Genomic DNA, 18,474 nt, shown 5'->3' with positions numbered 1-18,474 from the left:
ATACTAAAGAGGTCTAGGATCAGATAAGTGTATTTATGAAATATTTTAACTTTGAAAAGGGTCAGATTTGACCCAAACACGAGGGTTAATGTGTGTAAACAGAATTGGGAAAATAGGACCTTGGAAACAACAATTTATGCCAACATATGCTAAGCTAGCATAATGGACATAACATGACAGTGAAAAGTTGCACATTTTCTCTGATTTGTTAAAAATATTCTACACTAAAACAAGCAATACATAAGTCTAATGTGGTTTTATTTTGAAAATCCTAACCAGAAGTCCCATTCGTCCCTCAGGTCAAACCATAGCTGCCTCAAATACACGTGCAGTTTATTGGGACAATTGCTCAGTTGCAATTCTGCATTGTGGCCACAGAGGGGAAGTGTAGGGCAGCAGTACACTCATCTGTGTTATTACTTGAGTTGTGTATGATTGGTCCATGTGCTTAAAACACTTTCCATCACTTCACGATTTGGTTAGTTGTGTTTCAGCAGGACAGTCTTGTGCAGCTGTCTCATCTAGGCAGTTGGACTTTTTCCAAACTGGGACTGAAAGTTGGATTTAATGGAAAAGTTTTGGTCTGTTCTTTACTGTGCGTCAAGTGATTTAATCTAAAACATCTCAACAAAATGTCCAGCAGTCTTTTGGTGAAAACTCTGGAGGACATGACCCTGGATCCGGGCTATGTGACCGGGGATCCCTGCCCGTCCCTCAGCCTGTCGTCCTCCGGCAGGTCAAGGCAGTCTCAGCCTCACACAAGCACTCCTCACCGGGGTACCTGGTGGCAGCACGCCGGCTCTCTGTACAGCAGGAATGGCAGCTGGGACACGGTGAGCACGCTGCCGGAGGACGCTGCGGACATCCTGGTCAAGTGTCCCTGCCTGCCCGATGTGGAGGAGTATCCCTGGACCGAGCAGGAGCTGAGAGAAATCGCGCGTCGAGTTGCCGATTCGGATGCCTCGTTCACCGGAGAAGCTGTCCACAGGCTGTCCAGTCTGCTCCGGAGGGCTTTGGTGCGGATCTCCCGGGAGGCACAGCGACTCAGTGAGCTCCACAGGCGGTGCACGCGCCTGGAGGTCCAGAGCGCGGTGAGGCTGGTGCTAAGCTGGGGTCTGGCCGAGAAGTGCATCTCCTCCGCAGTGAAAGCCGTGTCTCTCCACTGCATGAGCTCCGGGGACACAGCACGTCAGCGGGGCAAGTCCGCGCGCTGCGGTCTGACGCTCTCCGTGGGCCGCTTTTTCAGGTGGATGGTGGAAACACGCGTGTCGGTACGCGTGCATGAGTACGCCGCTGTCTGCCTGACGGCATGTGTGGAGAGTTTGACGGAGGAGGTGGTTGTACGAGCGCTGCAAGCTGCGAGGCTGACCGCGGAGAGGGAGGAGGAGAAGCGGGGCGGCGGGGTCACCTGCTGCCCGGTGACCGTGGAGCTGCTGGAGGGAGCTGTCAACAATGACGCGGAGCTGTGGGGACTGCTGCAGGTCTATGAGCATCTGATATGTGGCAAAAATGCCAATGGTGAGTTTATGTACCTCATGAAACAGTTTCTTTTTACCTCATGAAGTCAGTTCTTTTTATAATGACAATAGTGGTTGTGATGAGTAGGCGGAAACATGAAACTAGTCCCTCACTTAAGAGAAATTACTCTCTGTTACTGTATTGTACTGAACCTGAACAGATTGCATTTAAAAATTGTAACTTGTCACAATCTAACAACTACAGTACGAATGCTGTACATGTCTTTATAGACTGAGCTGACACCACTCTGGAGGAAAACCCCTGCTTCTGACTCCTATGTTAAAACTGGGTGGTATTACAGAGCAGAAGTGTTAATGGTGGCATGAAATTGCTCAGAGGGTAGTCTAGATAAAAATAATAGATGTTTTCCTGCAGTTTAAGAAGTCTACCAACAGCATGGAGAGCTTGATGGCTAAAGCCCTCAGACAGGAAGCAGGCATTTTGGGTAATTACAAATTGGGAAGTGGAAAATCCTTTCTGATAAACGTCTGCGCTCAGATGATCACTGGGATATTTACTGGTTATTTGTGTGTGATACATGGTTCACATGAACACACAACCTATACTAAATAACTCAAAATTTGATGGGGGGTTGTTTTGTCTCTGACCAAAGCTAGCTAGAAAGTAGGACAGTAGACTCGACAGACAGTCTGGTTACACTGCATCACCTCCTTCATAACTCAGCAGTTTCGAGAGTTTTAAAGTGACTGACAAACTAACAAGATGGTAGAAAGATTATTAGTTAAACCAATAACAGGGTTCTTGCACCATTTTAAAAGTAAAATTTAATGCTTTTTAAGACCTTTTAAGACCTCAAAGAACATAATTTAAGACCCAAAAATAATATATAAATATCAATTTACTGACTTTATGCAGATAGTAACAGTACTGGTTATGTGCTCTATTCAAGTCAGTCTATGGTCACTGTGGTCTTTCTGTGTGTAAATTTTGCAAATTAAACTAATGGTTTTCTATAGGTTTACTAACTGGTAAAATCATATATTTTGTGCTAAAATACAACATATCTAATGTGTATTTACAACATAGCTTGATTCTGCATCTCTATTTACAGCTCATTAACCCTTACGTGAATGTTTACTGTTGCTGTGGCAACACGTGACATTAGCAGCTAGATTTGCCCAACCGTCAACAACAACCCATAAAACCATAATTCGGCATATTTACATAATAAACCACATCTACCACCAGTTATACCCCTTAAACTCTGAGCTAATGTGTTGTTACCTGTTAGACTGTTAAAGTGACCATAGACCTGTGACCAAAATATAGCACATAACCAGTCCTCTGCCGACTCTGCCCGGATTGGGAGCACTGAGTAGCCTAGCAGGGGAGTGTTGGTGTTTACACCGCTAGTATAGGATCTTAGGACCGCATTAACGTTGCTCAATTGTACACCATACTTAAGGGTCATTCTCACTGCCGCGATACGGAAATGCGGGACGGATTTGCGCAATATTTGCGCAGCGCTTTTCCGTGCTCAAACCATACACACAGGCGCGGTACGGACGCGGTGCGAAATTTCGCGTTGTTGTGTTCCAAGTCTGCGCTGCATGAACGGGTGTGGGTGAACATGGACGAGAGTAGAAGCAGCAGCAGCAGCGAGCTAGCAAGCTAACGTTTAACAAGCGTCAACATCAACTTTCTTTAGCACTTACCACTCTCACCGCAGCCACCAAGCTGGACAATGGACTGCCAGACGTCCTTTAATTCATTGTTCATAAAATCATCCCGTCTGTTATCAAAAAGGACGGGGTGCAGTGAAACGAAGTTTATCAACCTTTCTCCCATACTGTCCTGCCTGACTGGATTTCGGACTCTCCCGGTCTGCGCGACTATAAACAAACTATCTCATTGGCCCAGCTGTGTAGTTCCGCCGGCGAATTCCGCGGGGGGTCAAAGTCTGGGCGGAAACTTTTTTCACCGCATTAAAGTTCCGCCCCGGTGTGCAAACTTCCATAAGAACTCATGAAATCAACTTTTATATTTTTTCGCGAGAATAATCCGCACAGATATTCGCCCTCAATGAGAATGGACTTTTAGTATGAATAATATATGTGATTTCAAACACAATCATAACGTTACTTACACTGAAATGACCCAAGATGTCCTCGGCTCTGGAGTGACCCATGAACTCCGACCCATAGTAACGGAGATGACATGATGTGTGCCAGTCTCATCAGTAGTCCAGAACCGCAAATGAAGGTCCATTTGTTTGCTCTTTGTCGTGTCATTCATGCTTTTGTCAACCATGACAACATATGGCTTCTAACTCACGCTGCGCGATAGATCCTTTTTGATGATTGAAGCAATGCCATATTTGGCGACATATGCAGTTTTATTTTCACCACAGGTGAATGACCTGGCAAGCTGGGAATCGGGGAACATGGCGGCAAAGATGTCTCGTATGTCCTCGTTAGATCTTAACAAATTGTGCCTCCCCACAGTATGCAGAACCCACAGTACCTCTGCCTTTTGGATGTCTGGCGGTGAAATGAATCTCGTCACAGCCGACTGAGAGGTGGCGTCTGAACTTGTAACGTCTTTCGGTCGCGCTGCAAACAATGCAGGGATTAGCCTGGTCCCGCTATTGCTAACTGCTGCCATGTACCGCTGGTGGTTTACTCCTTTCATGTGAGACTCAACAGCTTTGAGCCCCATGGTCCCTAAAGAAAAAGTCTTCTTACAAAATGTGCACATTGCCTCGTTGTTGTTTCCCGGTGCCAACCACCTCCTAAATACGTCCTCCTCCATCCACTTCTCGTTAAATTTACATTTCCCCATCTCTGCATCTTCAACCGCTCACCTCGATATCCGCGAAATGCGGATGCCCGACGGCAGCGTCTGTAGCAGACGTAGGCTACCGTAAAACAGCTATTAATCACGGAGACTCATTTACGACATCGTACCATATAGGTACCATACTAAATTAATCACACAAATACACACTATTATATGTTTTACAGTGGGCCCCTGTGCTTTCCCATCGACATTAAATGCACCGGCTGAAAATTTAATAGGCTACCTAGGCCTACAGCAAATTTACGGTAAATTTAAGACAATTTAAGACCTTAATTACCTGAATTTTAATTTAAGACATTTTAAGACTTTTTAAGGACCCGCAGGAACCCTGAATAAACAACCAAAAAACACAAAAGCCTCATCCCAATTAAACACCCAATCCCTTTTACTAGCTTGGTGTGACTACACTTTTTGACAAAAAATGACCTGTTTCAATTAGATGCTTAGTCTAGTTGCCAAGCAGTTTATTTTTTATAGTTCTTTGGATGTATAAAACAGGGTTATTGGCTACTCACTTTAGCTAGTGTTGGTTAGCTGTTTTGACCACACATACAAATATAAATGTTAGACTTTTATCGACATGGAGATGCTACAAATTGTTAGCTTCGTTAGATTTTCCACAGTTTAATCTTTTCAGCTCATTTTACTGAAACCATGAGCAACAATAATTCAACATCAGTAATTTATTCAGATTAACCAATATGGTTTTGTGTGGCAATATTGTATCGTTACAAAGTGCCAAGTATTGTTTTTTTTTAATGTTTAATATGACAAATACAGACTAAAGTTTAGGTAGCCCACTAGAATAATCAATTGTTTCTTCAGTCTACATTTTGCCCCTACAAAAAAATGGCTGAAGTGAGATGAACAGACTGAAAACCTTATCTTATTAGATAAAACAGATGTTGACAGTTTTCCTTCTCAGCATATTGCAACATATTTAAAATAGCAATAACATTGAATCGTGACTTAAGTATGGTGATAATATCATATAGTGAATCTGTCCATTTCTTGATTGCCCCATAAATTATTCATATTCCTGTTGTCCATAAGGGTCCACTGATCAAAAGACTAGGTTTTTTTTTTGTTAAACTTAATTCAAGTTGTGAGTATTGTTTTAACAGGATAAAGTGGTGTTGTGTTGGTATGCTGGGTGCTGTAGGTGAAAATGAGTGTCGTAACTCTCTCTCTCTCTTTCTGATGGAGCTATATGTTGGAGCTATATCAAAAGAATGATTCATAATTGATATGTTATTCCTAGCCTAATTTTTATAGAATACTCTTACTGGTTTAAATACACAATTTGATTGCATTTCATATCTTTGCTTAGCAACAGTTTTGTGTGAAAAAAAAATTAAAGGCCTGTCCTAAATTTACGCTGTTGAGTTCAGTGATTTAAGCAAATAATAGCCCAGGCTATTAATTGAAGTTTAACAGTAAACATAATTGTATGAGATTTAAAATTTAACATTTGGAAACACATAACACATTTTTCCTCTTACCTGTAGTACTGTTTATCAGTCTACATTGTTTTAGTGTGAGCTGCAGAGTGTTGGAGATATCAGCCGTAGAGATGTCTGCCTTCTCTACAGTATAAAGGAACTAGACGGCACTCAGCTTGTGGTGCTCAAAGTGCCAAATACATTTTAAAAACTCAACAGCAATGTCTCTTTTCAGAAATTCTGACCTGGTTACTCAGGATAATCCACAGAGCTTGTTGTGAACAGTTTCATGTAAGAACTGTTTTCTTTCCACTAAATTACATTCGCCAACTGAATTGCCACGTAGGAAGAGGTGTGCATCTACTGCTAGCTCACCTGTCATTGATGTTTCCATCTCCCACTGTCATGAGCAGCCTCTTGTCCATGAATAGCTGAACACTTCCCTGTGTGCACCTTGATACGGTTGGTTGTGTAGTTTGGGTCTTCAAAGTTTTTCAGGCCAAGGACCCTTTAGTTCAAAAAGAGACAGAGCAGGAACCCCCTACTGTATAAAACTGAATTGTACTTGAGATAATTCTCTGAATATTTTCGGTTCTTCTCTCGAGCTTGCCAGTAGCTGCTTAGTCAGCAGCAGTTGTAGCATGGCTAGGTGTGTTAGCCTCCAACTCAGCATTTTCGTGATGGTTTCTGAGCTGGATGGTGTCTGAGAGTCTCTAGCTCAAAAAGTTACAAAACAATTCTCTATGGCTCACAAGTCTATGTCCTTACACTTGGAATGATAATACAGCTAACTGGCCAATATGTTTCAGTTGTACGTAACTGTTAGCAAACTAGTTCACCTCACCATTATGTGTGGATGTTTCACAGTTATTTAGAGTTAGCTAGCTCACATGATTGAACAAAGATTCATGGGTAAGAGTTTGCTATCATTAATGTTGTGTATTGTAAATTATTTATTAATTTATGAATAGGCCGATTTGTCTTTGCTATGTTGTATTCATGTTCATGTGTATTTTCCAACCTATTTTAAGGAAACCCTTCAGTTAAAACTGAAATTAAATAATCAAACAATAATTTGGCGGCCCCTCCTGCAGTTACTCTGAGGACCTCCTAGCAGCCGTGGGCCCCATGATGAAGACATAAAATATAGATTGAAAAATAGCGCTACAGATAAGAGGGAAAATATATAGTTTTGATTTTGGGTTGAACTGTCCCTTTAACAGTTTCTAATACTGGCTCCGGGATTTGAACCTATTAATTGCTGCCTGTTATCCAACATTAACCATATGGCAGTTAGCAGACAGCTGCTGTACAAAATAACACCTTATTGAGATCATACTTCTGACTCATCCTGTTCATTAGCAGAGCGTTGAGAATAACATGGGTTAGATTGGAGTTTGCTCAGTTTGTAGGTGTCCTCAGAGCGCTGCTGGCTTCTAACTCTCCTTGCAAACATCCCCTCCTGCTCTTTAACAAATCCCATTAGTAACACAGTCTGAACAAGGTGTCATAATGTTAGGGGCACTGCAGTCTGCAAATTAGTTTGACTTACAATAGAATTAGTGGTTTAATGTGACAGAGGCAGGGTCAGTAAAATTATAAGCAGATTTAAATGTACAAGAGGTAGCCTAGGGTTTTGTGTGTTGAGAGATTTTAAAGGAACATTCCAACATTTTTGGGAAATATGCTTGTTTGTAGCACTTTGAGGGCTTTTTTTATTTAGTCTGATTTTTAAAATATAATTTTCAATTTTAACATTAGAGCCAGCATGGAGAAAAAGTGCTCTGGAAAATTATACCTGGTCAAACTCTGCCAGGGATGATAGTGTGACAAGATTGAAAGCTTTAGGGGGGATGAATGGTCCTTGATCTTTTTGTATTGTGTATTGTATTATGTTGAGAATTTTTCAAAAACAAATTACATCTATAGATCAATAACTCTGAACTATTTGGACATAAATAAATAGAGAAGAAAGAATAAATATAGTCAGCAACTGTGCAAATGAACTGTTACCCAGTGTTAATTTTGTTGACAAAAACTATGACGTCATTTTTTTGTAAAACAACCTTTTCCCATGACGAAAAGGAGATGATGACAAGCTAAAAATAGATCTTGATAATAAAAACTATGCCAATATCTATGTTTCATTTTTGTTGGCGAGACAAGACGTGACAAAAATATTCATGGTGGACTATTGGACACTGGACAGCTGTGCTTGCAATTATTAAATGCCAAATGGGCGTCAGGCCGGTAAGCTCCAGTAAATAGTCTGTGCCAGGATGTTTCACTAACTTGCGAAAACACTCACACCGGAGAAGCGCCAGCCGTTGGTGTGAGTTGTGAGCTGTCAGTTGTGTATTTCTGACTGTGGATGGTGGAGCTGCTGAATTTATATGTGGAGTTTGTTAGCTGCAGCCGTGGCTGTTAGCAGTTAGCTCCTCTCGTTAGCCGCTGAACGGCAGCAGAACAAGCAGACACCGGCCGCCGGACTTTTACAGCTGGTCCCCGCAGGACTCCACTCAGTCCGGACTTGAGTTTATGGTTCAATGCTGTTTGACAGGCAGGTAGGATGCTCAGTTATCTGAGCGTAGCTGTGCTGTAAGTCAACAGTCTGAACTTAGATCAGTTTTCTCTGACAGAGAGTTAAGTTAAGTTGAGTTGAAATCTCCAGATGTTGCGTAAGATTTTTTTCTGCTTCTTAACAGTGAGATTGATAAATCAGAGGTTGTACATGACCACTTTTGGTTATGTACACTGAACCTGGGTACAAATCCTAGTTGTCTCAGATTATTTGTGGTGTCAAAGTTTTTGAGAGTATTAACAGAGAGATGTTAAGCTTTTCAAATTATGATTAGCATGTGCATGTAAATCACCCTTTAAACCTATCAAACACTGCTGGAGAAATGACAGTTTGTAGGTGTGTAGAAATTATTTGTAGTTGTAGAAAAAAAATATCCAAATAAAATGTTTACAAGCTGGCACCTTGATTCTAATTTCTGAAACATGAATTAACCTAACTGGATTAGTTAGTTAGTTTTTAAAGATGAAAATATAAAGAAAACATCATGACTGAGAGTTGACTAAAATGTTTTGAATTTTGACCACTAAAACCAGAGAAAAACTATGAAGGATAAAAATGGCTAAAATGTGACTGAAACTAATACGCATTTTCATCTCAAGACTAAGACTAAATCTAAAATAGCTGTCCAAATTAACACTACTATTAACTGTGAACATGGTAAACATGACGTCCCCCCCTTGAAGGCACCATGTTTTTCTGCCTCTTGTACACTGCAAGCTGGGATACAGGCTTCAAACCCCTCTCCCATGAGAACGAACAGGAAGAAGTGGGTAAAGTAAATGAGTGAGTGTTGTTAGCCTCTGACCCACACAGACGGCACAAAGGAGCTCTCATTCCCTCTCAGGCTGCAGGGCACAAGGTTCACCTCTCCAAGTGCTGTCTGCTCCGCTGAACAAATAGCCGCTGTAGCTGCTGTCCAGGCAGGAGAGGCAGTCTGCCACCCCTCTCCAACAAAACACACTCACAAACAACACACTCTGTTACCTCGTTCAGGCTTTAATAAGGACATCGTTCAGGACCAAACGGCCAAATTGTTCTGCCTGGCTTGATGATAAAAAGTAAATCCCAGCAGTGAAATGTGAGAAAATGTAGAGATCTGCTGAGAGTATCCAAAAACACAGCTTGTAATGTCATCATCTTCCTCAGATCACTGCAGCAAGCAGATTTACATTGTACCAAGTAAAGATCAGGTTACATCATTGAATACTTTACTGACCTTTTATTTTCCCTACTTCAATGAGGTCTTTAGACCCTGTCTACATGTATACAGATATTTTTGAATATGTATATTTTCCTTTACGTTTTGGCTTAGCCAACGTCCACAGACAGAGTTTTAGGGTCATTAAACTGGACATTTTTTTAATATGCCTTATAAGGAGCAGATTTTTCAGATCACCGGTAACTGTTAATCTGTGTGGACATGATGTCATCTCCTCAATTTGTGAATGTCAGCTGTTGCTTTGTGTAATGGACATGTGCCAGAAACAGAAACAGCAACAGTAGTGAACTACTGTTTCTTCATACATTTTGTCAGTACTGCTTGGTCCAATGACTACTTTACACATCAGCTTAGCATTGCTGCACCACCTCATGGACAAATGAAGCCGTCAGCTGCAGCCAATGTTATTTAATCTGCCAGAAAAGACGGTTTTGGATCGAGCCTGGTCCAATCAGCAGACAGTGGGTCAATTTTGTGAGTGGAATTGTTGTTGATGAGGAGTGGACAAAAAACTTTTGCATGTCCAGAGCATCACTTGTATCTTTGAGTGAGTTCTACTGTCCTTATATGGAAGGGGACTCAATGGTGATGAGATCTCCAGTCGTTTTGAAAAAGGTTTGCACTTTACTGTATAGTGCAACAGCAAATGTTGGTGATAATTTTGAGCGGTTTTTACATTGTGGTGTGTACTGAGCTTTGATATTTTGTAAAACGATGGTCGTGCAGAGAGAATTTTTTATTAAAACAGAGGGGAAAAATTAATTTTTAAAAATATCTGTATATGTGTAGACAGTACCTCAGATACTATTTATTCTGTCACATTCAACACGTATACTGTGTTAAACAAATGATCATGCTATTATTTAAATTTAAATATTAAGAAATATTAAAAATGAATATATAAACTTTTTTGACTCATCAATTAATTGTAATAAAAACAGTAGGACTGTCCTGATTGTAAACTGAAAGTTTCAAAAGATGTTCAAAAACGCAGTCCAAACTGAAGAGTCCGAGGCACTCCGGGGTAATATTAAAAATCCTTTAATAAGTTTGTTTTGTCTATAAATTGTTACACTTATTTTATTTATATATTATCCTTTATTTAGCCAGGAGGATCCTGTTGAGATACAAGATCTCTTCTTCCAGGGAGTCCTTGTCAGGACAGCAGCACAATCAACATAATCAGTTTCACTAAATAGTAAAACACAAACAATAAATGAGAGCAACACAAGAGAAAACAGTAAAAGAAGAGGGTTATGCAGGCCGTACAACTGACATACAGTTTTTAAGAGACTTTTAAAAGTATTCAATAGTGATGCATTTAAATAGTGATAACGCCCCAGACAATTTCCCAGAGCTCAAAATTGTTTGATTGGTCCGACGAAAAGTTCAAAACACAAAGATATTTCAGTTGCAGTGATAGAAAATAGAGGAAAAACTGCAACACTTCAACATAAACTTTGATAATTATATATATTATTAATTAATTAATAATTCATTAATCATTATGATTGATGTTGATTAACAGAGCAACCATTTTATGAATTTGTTCTGCCCTGTTTGGAAATGTTTGAGGAGTAAAATTAGTCTGGATTTTATAGTATCTTATGATAAAATTGCTGCTTTTCTGCAGTATAGGTCATGAATGCCCCCTCCTCCATGTTAGTGGATGGGACATGATCCAAACTAAAAAAAATCAAAGTACATGTCAAATAAATATTTTTTCCTCAGAGACGGTTTCTGTCATTTCAGGTAGTTGTTATCACCCTGATGTATGTTCAAGTTTTCATTTTTATTCTTTATTCAGGATCCCCATTACACTTCCTGGGGTCCACGCAAAATGCAAAAACAAGACAGCACATGAAACTATCACATCATTTTTCAGACAAGTTTGGTTTTTACACATTATTTGACACTATAAAAAGAGGGTTTGACATCATGATTGACAGCTGTGTCTGCCAGTCAGTGTGCTCACGATCAACGGCGCTGCTTGCGATTGGTTAGACAGCAGGAACTTGATAGCATGGAGATCACCACTGCACAGACTCTGGCTCAAAATGATGTCACCAGGGCTCGATGGCAGCGACCATATTAGGGATGTCTTGTCTTACGATCGGAGGAAGATGCATCGTCCATCTTTTCATACAGTCATTGATTCTCTTCCGGAAAACGGTGGATTGCGCCTCTCGTTGGAGGTGTTCCACGCACATCCCATTGGTAGGAGGCCCCGGGGCGACCCAAAGCACTCTGAAGGGATTACATACCTCATCTGGCCTGGGAACGCCTTGGGGTCCCCCAGGAGGAGCTGGAAAACTTTGTTGGGGAGAGGGACGTCTGGGGTGTTTTGCTCTGCCTGCTGCCCCCGTGACCCGGCTCCAGATAACCAGATGAAGATGGATGGATGCTTCTGACACATTGATACAAATATTTATTATCTGTATTATGTCACTGGTTTGTGGAATCCTTCAGTGGGATTCATCAAAACATCTTTCACAGTAATTTAAACGTGGAACAACAGAGGTATAAATGACCAATGTTGCTACAGTGTCTGTGGTGGTTATCAGCTTCCTGTGGATCCAGACTGGTGCAGCTCAGGTTAAAGAGGAAGTGGAGAAAGACAGCTGGAGAAAATGTCTGATATTGAGTCAGATTATATAGATGGAGTAGAGAGTAATCCAACACTCTCTGTGCTACCAAACGTCATATAATGTTATCTCCATCTGGCCTTTATGCAAAACTATTAAACAGAAGGAAGAAGTGGTTTTCAGGGCCTGGCTTCAGTGTAATGCAACCAGTCTTAATTTATTCCCTTGTTTCTTTTTTTTTTTTTTTGAAGTACAGAATCAACAGGAGCATCTGATGATGAAGCAGTCACCAATAAAGTATTAATCAAAGGTTAATGGCTTTACGCACCTCTGTGATAAACAGGTTTAATTAAACACCAGACGTCTTTGTGACAGGAGGGACGTGAGTCTCTCCCACAAGGTCCGTTTGGATGTTTTAACAAGACGTAATCAGGCTCTGCTCTGTTGTCAACACCACGTCACCACTGCTGACTCCCAACTCTGTGTTCACGTCAGTAAAGCCTTGTGTCAACTGTGTGAGAGCCTGAACCAACAGCATCCATCCACACTGGCTCCAGACATACCACCCGCAGGTTTTAACTAGATTACACTAGCAAAACAAAGTCTTCCCGCCAATTCTGCTTGCATGTTTGACATGACTCTACGAATTATGTCAAGAGGTTATTTACTCCAGCACGACTGAAAGTGAAGAACAACTAGTAGAAGTTCAAATCTCATCATATTTTAAATTTCTGTGTGAGATAAGAGAGTTTTGAATCCTGCTTCTTCTTGAGTGATTCGGTCATGTTTTTCATAGACTGCATGTGGTGTTGGGAATATGATAGCCTGATAGAGTGAAAGTGGATTTATACTTGTGCGTGAGCTCTATGCAGAGCCTACGCCGTAGCCTTACCCATGTGGCCTACATCGTTGTGATCATTTATACTTGTGCTGTGGTCTGTCTGTGTCATTCTGCAGTTACACCTCCAAAACTAGTCAGCAGTGGAGTAAAGTGCTGTAAAGTTTAGTTGTTTAAAAACACACCCAAAACACAAATTAAACATGGGTTAAGAGTGACAAATATAACACGAGTACACACATTGGCTTTATTATAACTGACAGGATTCACAAACAAAACACTTATCTTTTGCTGGACACATTTTCCCAAAAAATCCAATATGTTAACGTTATTAGCACAAGCATACGGCATTTTACATTGAATAAATTAGCCTAGCAGCTAGCTGAGATTTCCTGTATTCATATGAAGCTGGGAACAACAGCAACATTTAACTAAGGTAATGTTACAAAATTCGGCTCCTTTACAACTCACAAGGTTTACTGACAAAACAACTTATGTTTTATACTAAACACGTTTTCCAAACAAATACAACATGCTAACATTACTAGCACAAGCCTATGGAATTTTGTATAAATCAATCTAGTGGCTAGCGGAGATTTACTCTACCCGTATTAAGCCAGCATAAATCACACACAAGACTTAAAATGCTATCGTGGGAGCTTTATAGTCTTCACAGTTTATTGTTTCTTATCTGTGAAATAAAGTACTGTAAATAAAAGCTTTGTTTACATTGAGGGAAATGGTGTTCAGCTTATGAAAATAGACACCACATGTAGTTAAACCTGTAGTTCTGGGGAGGTGCACGTCTGGCTGTGTCAGGCAACTTGCCACTCCATGCAGTCAGCCTGCAATCATGTTCATGGTAACTATTTTCTTCCTTTTCTTTAAGGGAGGACTGTTTTTGTTTGTTCATTTTATTATTCAGTATCCCTTTTCATGCGTGAACTATAACTACCTCAGTCAAGATTTTTTGCAAGTGTTTTTATTCCTCTTCAGGCATGAAAAATTTTGAAGTTAATTTTTTAAACATGCAGTTTTGAGTTTTTCACGTCTACTCGTGCGGTTTTTAACTGATTAAATATAAACCATTAAAAAATGGATATATTATGTGAAACTATAAAAAATATATTTTGATACTGTTAAATTAGTGTTCACATATTTAATCATACCTAAATACTGTTCAATGCAATGCAAAAGCGTTGAACTTTGCCCCTGACTCCTCAGCCTCTCCCCTGTCTCTGTCTGTTCCTTTGGAGGTACAGAAGGAGTCACTGCAGATGAAGCATTTTCAAGAACAAATTGTGGCTAAAATAAAGCCAGTGATGCATGATTTCCAGTTCGGTGCTTGAAAATTTAACAACTGTATTCCTGCTTAGATGTTACTTGATGTTACCAAATGTTATTAACCTGCAGGGTCTCCTATCATAGAGAGAAAATTCTGAGCTACAAAACATCTCTTGCATTCCATCATCTGTCTTGGTTCGGTGAGATCTGTGTTGCACTTACAACACCTGGCCAATGGGTGGCAGTGTATGTCACGATGCACTAGGGTCCACTGTAGTGGTTTACAGACAACTACAGCATCAAAACCCATGCATATACAAGAAAATGGCTTTGTAGTGACCACTGTGTGTGAGAGGGTTACACTGTGTAACAGCCCATTAAGTGCCCCCTTTCAAAGACCATGCATTTTTAGTCATGCTTACACCTTAGTTCCAGTAATGGCATTGCCTAATAAAAATGCTCGTAAGTTGTAGTCACATTTTAGTCATTTTTATTCTTCATAGTGTTAGTCTAGTTTTCGTCAGTGAGAATTAATGGCATTTAGGTCAACTCAGTCATTACTTTTAAATGTTTTTAATATGTTTTTGGTTTTTTTTAATCTGTAAACTAATCATTCATTCATCCATTCATCTTCTAACCGCTTCATCCTCTTGAGGGTCGCGGGGGGGCTGGAGCCTATCCCAGCTGACATCGGGCGAGAGGCAGGGTACACCCTGGACAGGTCGCCAGACTATCGCAGGGCTGACACATAGAGACAAACAACCATTCACGCTCACATTCACACCTACGGACAATTTAGAGTTATCAATTAACCTAGTCCCCAATCTGCATGTCTTTGGACTGTGGGAGGAAGCCGGAGTGCCCGGAGAGAACCCACGCTGACACGGGGAGAACATGCAAACTCCGCACAGAAGGGTTCCCACACCCGGGATCGAACCGGCAACCCTTGCTGTGAGGCGACAGTGCTAACCACCACACCACCGTGCTGCCCCCTGTAAACTAATCCAGTTAGGCTAATTCATGTGTCAGAAATTAGAATCAAGGTGACAGGTAGTATAATTTTTTTGTCCACAACTACAAATAATTTCTTCACACTTACAAACTGTCATTTCTCCAATAGTGTTTGACAGGTTTAAGTGGTGATTTACATGCACACATTACTGACCATTGTTTGAAAAGCTCATCATCTCTCTGTTTATGTTCTCAAAACTTTGACACCACAAATAACTAATCTGAGACAACCAGGATTTGTACCCAGGTTCATTGTAAACTCTGACTCATCCATCTCACTGTTAAGAAGTAGAAAAATAACTTCATTAAAGCCTGAATTATTTCATAATCTGCCACATGTTAGTCTGGAGAATTAAACTTGTGTCCTTTCACAGAGTTGGTGATTAAAACCAAACTTTCATTTCTGTTAGAGAAAACTGATCTGAGTTCAGACTATTTACTTAAGCACAGCTACACTCACAGATAACTGAGCCTCCTACATGTCTGTCAAACAGCATCAACCCATAAACCTCGTCCAGTCCGGACTGAGTGGAGTCCTGCTGGGATCTGATGTGCAGCCCGGCAGCCGGTGGCTGCTTGCCCCACTGCTGTTCAGCGGTTCACAAGCACAGCTACATGCTAACAGCCACCGCTGCAACTGACAAACTCCACAAATCCATTCGGCAGCTCCACCATCCACAGTCAGATACACGAGTCTGATTATTTACTGCTGAATCACAGCTCACAACTTGCACCAACAGCTGACGCTGCTCTGGTGTGAGTGTTTTTGCTAGTTAGTGAAACATCCTGGTGCAGACTATATATTGGAGTTTACCAGCCTGTCACTGATGTGGCATTTTAAGGTACTTGCAAGGACAGCCTTTCTCAGCTTTCAATGTCTGATAGTCAGCCACAAACATTTTTGTCACGTCTCGTCTACGAAAATGAAACTGATTTCATCTTAGTTTTTATTATCAAGATCGAGAAGATTTTGATGCACGTTATCGTCTGGTTTTCATCATGGAAAAAAGGTGGTTGATTAATAATTTTTGTCATTGTTTTAACAAAATTAACACTGGTGATCCGTTTCCATCTAGCGCCACCAGCAGATCAAAATCTTAATTATTCTAATAGGCCTACTTTAATCTATGACCAAATATCTGCAAAACTAATGACATTACCATAAACATGGTGAACATGGTAAACATTTTACCAGCTGAGCTTCAGCGTATTACATTTGCATCATGAGATGTTAGCATTTAGCTCAAAGCAATGTGCTGTGCTAAATTAAAGCCTTACTGAGATGCTAGTGTGTCTGCTGACTTGAGTCTTGTTTAGCTGCACTACTATCAACTGATGATTATTTTCATTGGTGATTAATTTGTTGATTATTTCCCCAATTAATTGATCAGTTGTTTGGTCTATAAAATGTCAGAAAAAGGTGAAAAATATTATTCAGTGCTTCCCAAAGCCCAAGACAATGTCCTCAAATGTCTTGTTTTGTCCACAAGCTAAATATACTTAGTTTATGGACACAGAGGAGTAAAGAAACCAGGAAATATATAAGAAGCTGGAATTAGAGAATTTTGACCTTTTTTTCTAAAAAGTTACTCTAACTGATTAATTGATTATCAAATTAGTTTTTATTATTCATTGCATACGGTTTTGATCCAGTATTTTATGTCATTGTTCTTAAACACCAGATTTAAGATTTTAAGATTTAAGATTCTTCACTCCAAAAAAACACTTTGGTCAACTTACTTATTTATTATTAAATGTGCTTTATAATGTAAGACCTTATGTAGTAGATGTCAGTTTTGATCTTGGTTAGGACTCTGTTTGCTTTCTTGGACTCAGCTTAGACTCTACTGAGGTGGTCCTGACCGTCAACACACGCACACGCACATGCACACGCACACATACACATACACACACACACTTTCGCCCCTCTGTGGTTTTGTTGTCCCAACCAAACACTTGCAGCATTATACCACGCAGCAGAAAAGAGCTGTTGTTTTCAGGCACAGTGACTGTGTCTCTGTTTTCATTTGCAGAACACAAGCTCCCCTACATACACACATACAGTACACACACTCTTTCTCTGAGGATGCTGTTGCAGACTTGTAGACTTCTGTTTTTATTCAACCACACGTACACTGAAGGAGAGAGTCGAAGGAAATGACTTAATCACTTATGATCCTGGACGTAAGCAGGGCAGTGTTGGACACAGGAGCTGAGGTGTGTCTGTGTGTCGGGGGAGTCAGGACTACACAGGTAGGGATTAGAAAACAGTGATTTGTGCTTTGTGCCCTGCAGACTGGTCTCCTGTTGTGTACCCATGAATAGATGCTTGTGCCCTCTCTCTGTCTGTAAACACAGCAGGGTAATCAGCTCCAATTATCTGCCACACTCACTTCTTGCTTCCAGACAAGACCCTGCTTTCACAAAGCTGAGGTGTGTTTTCCAGGTCAGAGTGATGAATCTGTTCAATCAGTAATCACTGCTGTGTCAAACAATGTTTGCCTTCACCTCATCCCAAAGGTGTTGATGGGGTTGAGGTCAGGGCTCTGTGTAGGGCACTCAGGTTCCTCCACACTGAAGTGGGAAAACCGTTTCTTTATGGAGCTGGCTTTGTGCATGGGGGCAACTTTGGTCCATAATCCACAGTGTCTGAACCCTGTGCCCTGCATTTTAAAAATAAGTCTCATATAGACCCTTTCTGTGTTTGTACAGATGACATTTGTTGTGGGTGGAGCCAAACTGGTGGCAGAAAGGGACATTAGTGGTGTTGATGTGAGCGCCACATAACACATAAAAAGTGATATAATTTTTATATTTCTCAAGCAATTGCAATGAGTCATTTTTATATCCATGGGTTTATGATGTACATGTTGTAGAAAAACAGTTTTATGTCTTGTTAATTAGAATCTCGATATTTAGGCTAATCACTGCTGTTCAATTCTCAGGAGGGGAGTGTGTGTTAGGCTTATATGAGCTGAATTATTTAAATGGTGAAAGTTAAATTCTCATAAGAATTGTAAAAAGTCCCGTTTGTAAGGGATGGATTTGCCTTATTGTCCTTGATTAATAGTTTTGGAGATTTCCCCATAATATTATGTGAAAGTACTTTCAACTTGCTAGTGTGCTAGCTACCTAACACCGTCTGCTTATTAACACCTTGATCATAACAAAGTATA

At 40.5% G+C, this 18,474-nt stretch overlaps 1 protein-coding gene across 1 annotated transcript in view; it reads left to right on the top strand.

Annotated features, from left to right (window-relative positions):
- The first annotated feature begins 444 nt into the window (after positions 1–444).
- Positions 445–18,474, top strand: part of LOC126406966 (ankyrin repeat and BTB/POZ domain-containing protein 2-like) — a 49,481-nt gene continuing 31,451 nt past the window's right edge. Inside the window, exon 1 of the mRNA XM_050071629.1 lies at positions 445–1,518. Within this exon, the coding sequence (XP_049927586.1) occupies positions 633–1,518 (886 nt within the window). The 5' untranslated portion in view covers positions 445–632. The remainder of the gene's footprint in view (positions 1,519–18,474) is intronic.

This window comes from Epinephelus moara, chromosome 1 (genome assembly GCF_006386435.1).
Source record: "Epinephelus moara isolate mb chromosome 1, YSFRI_EMoa_1.0, whole genome shotgun sequence".
NCBI classification, from domain to species: Eukaryota; Metazoa; Chordata; class Actinopteri; order Perciformes; family Serranidae; genus Epinephelus; species Epinephelus moara.
Note: the sequence above shows the minus strand (reverse complement) of the source record. Positions and strands in the feature narration are given on the sequence as shown.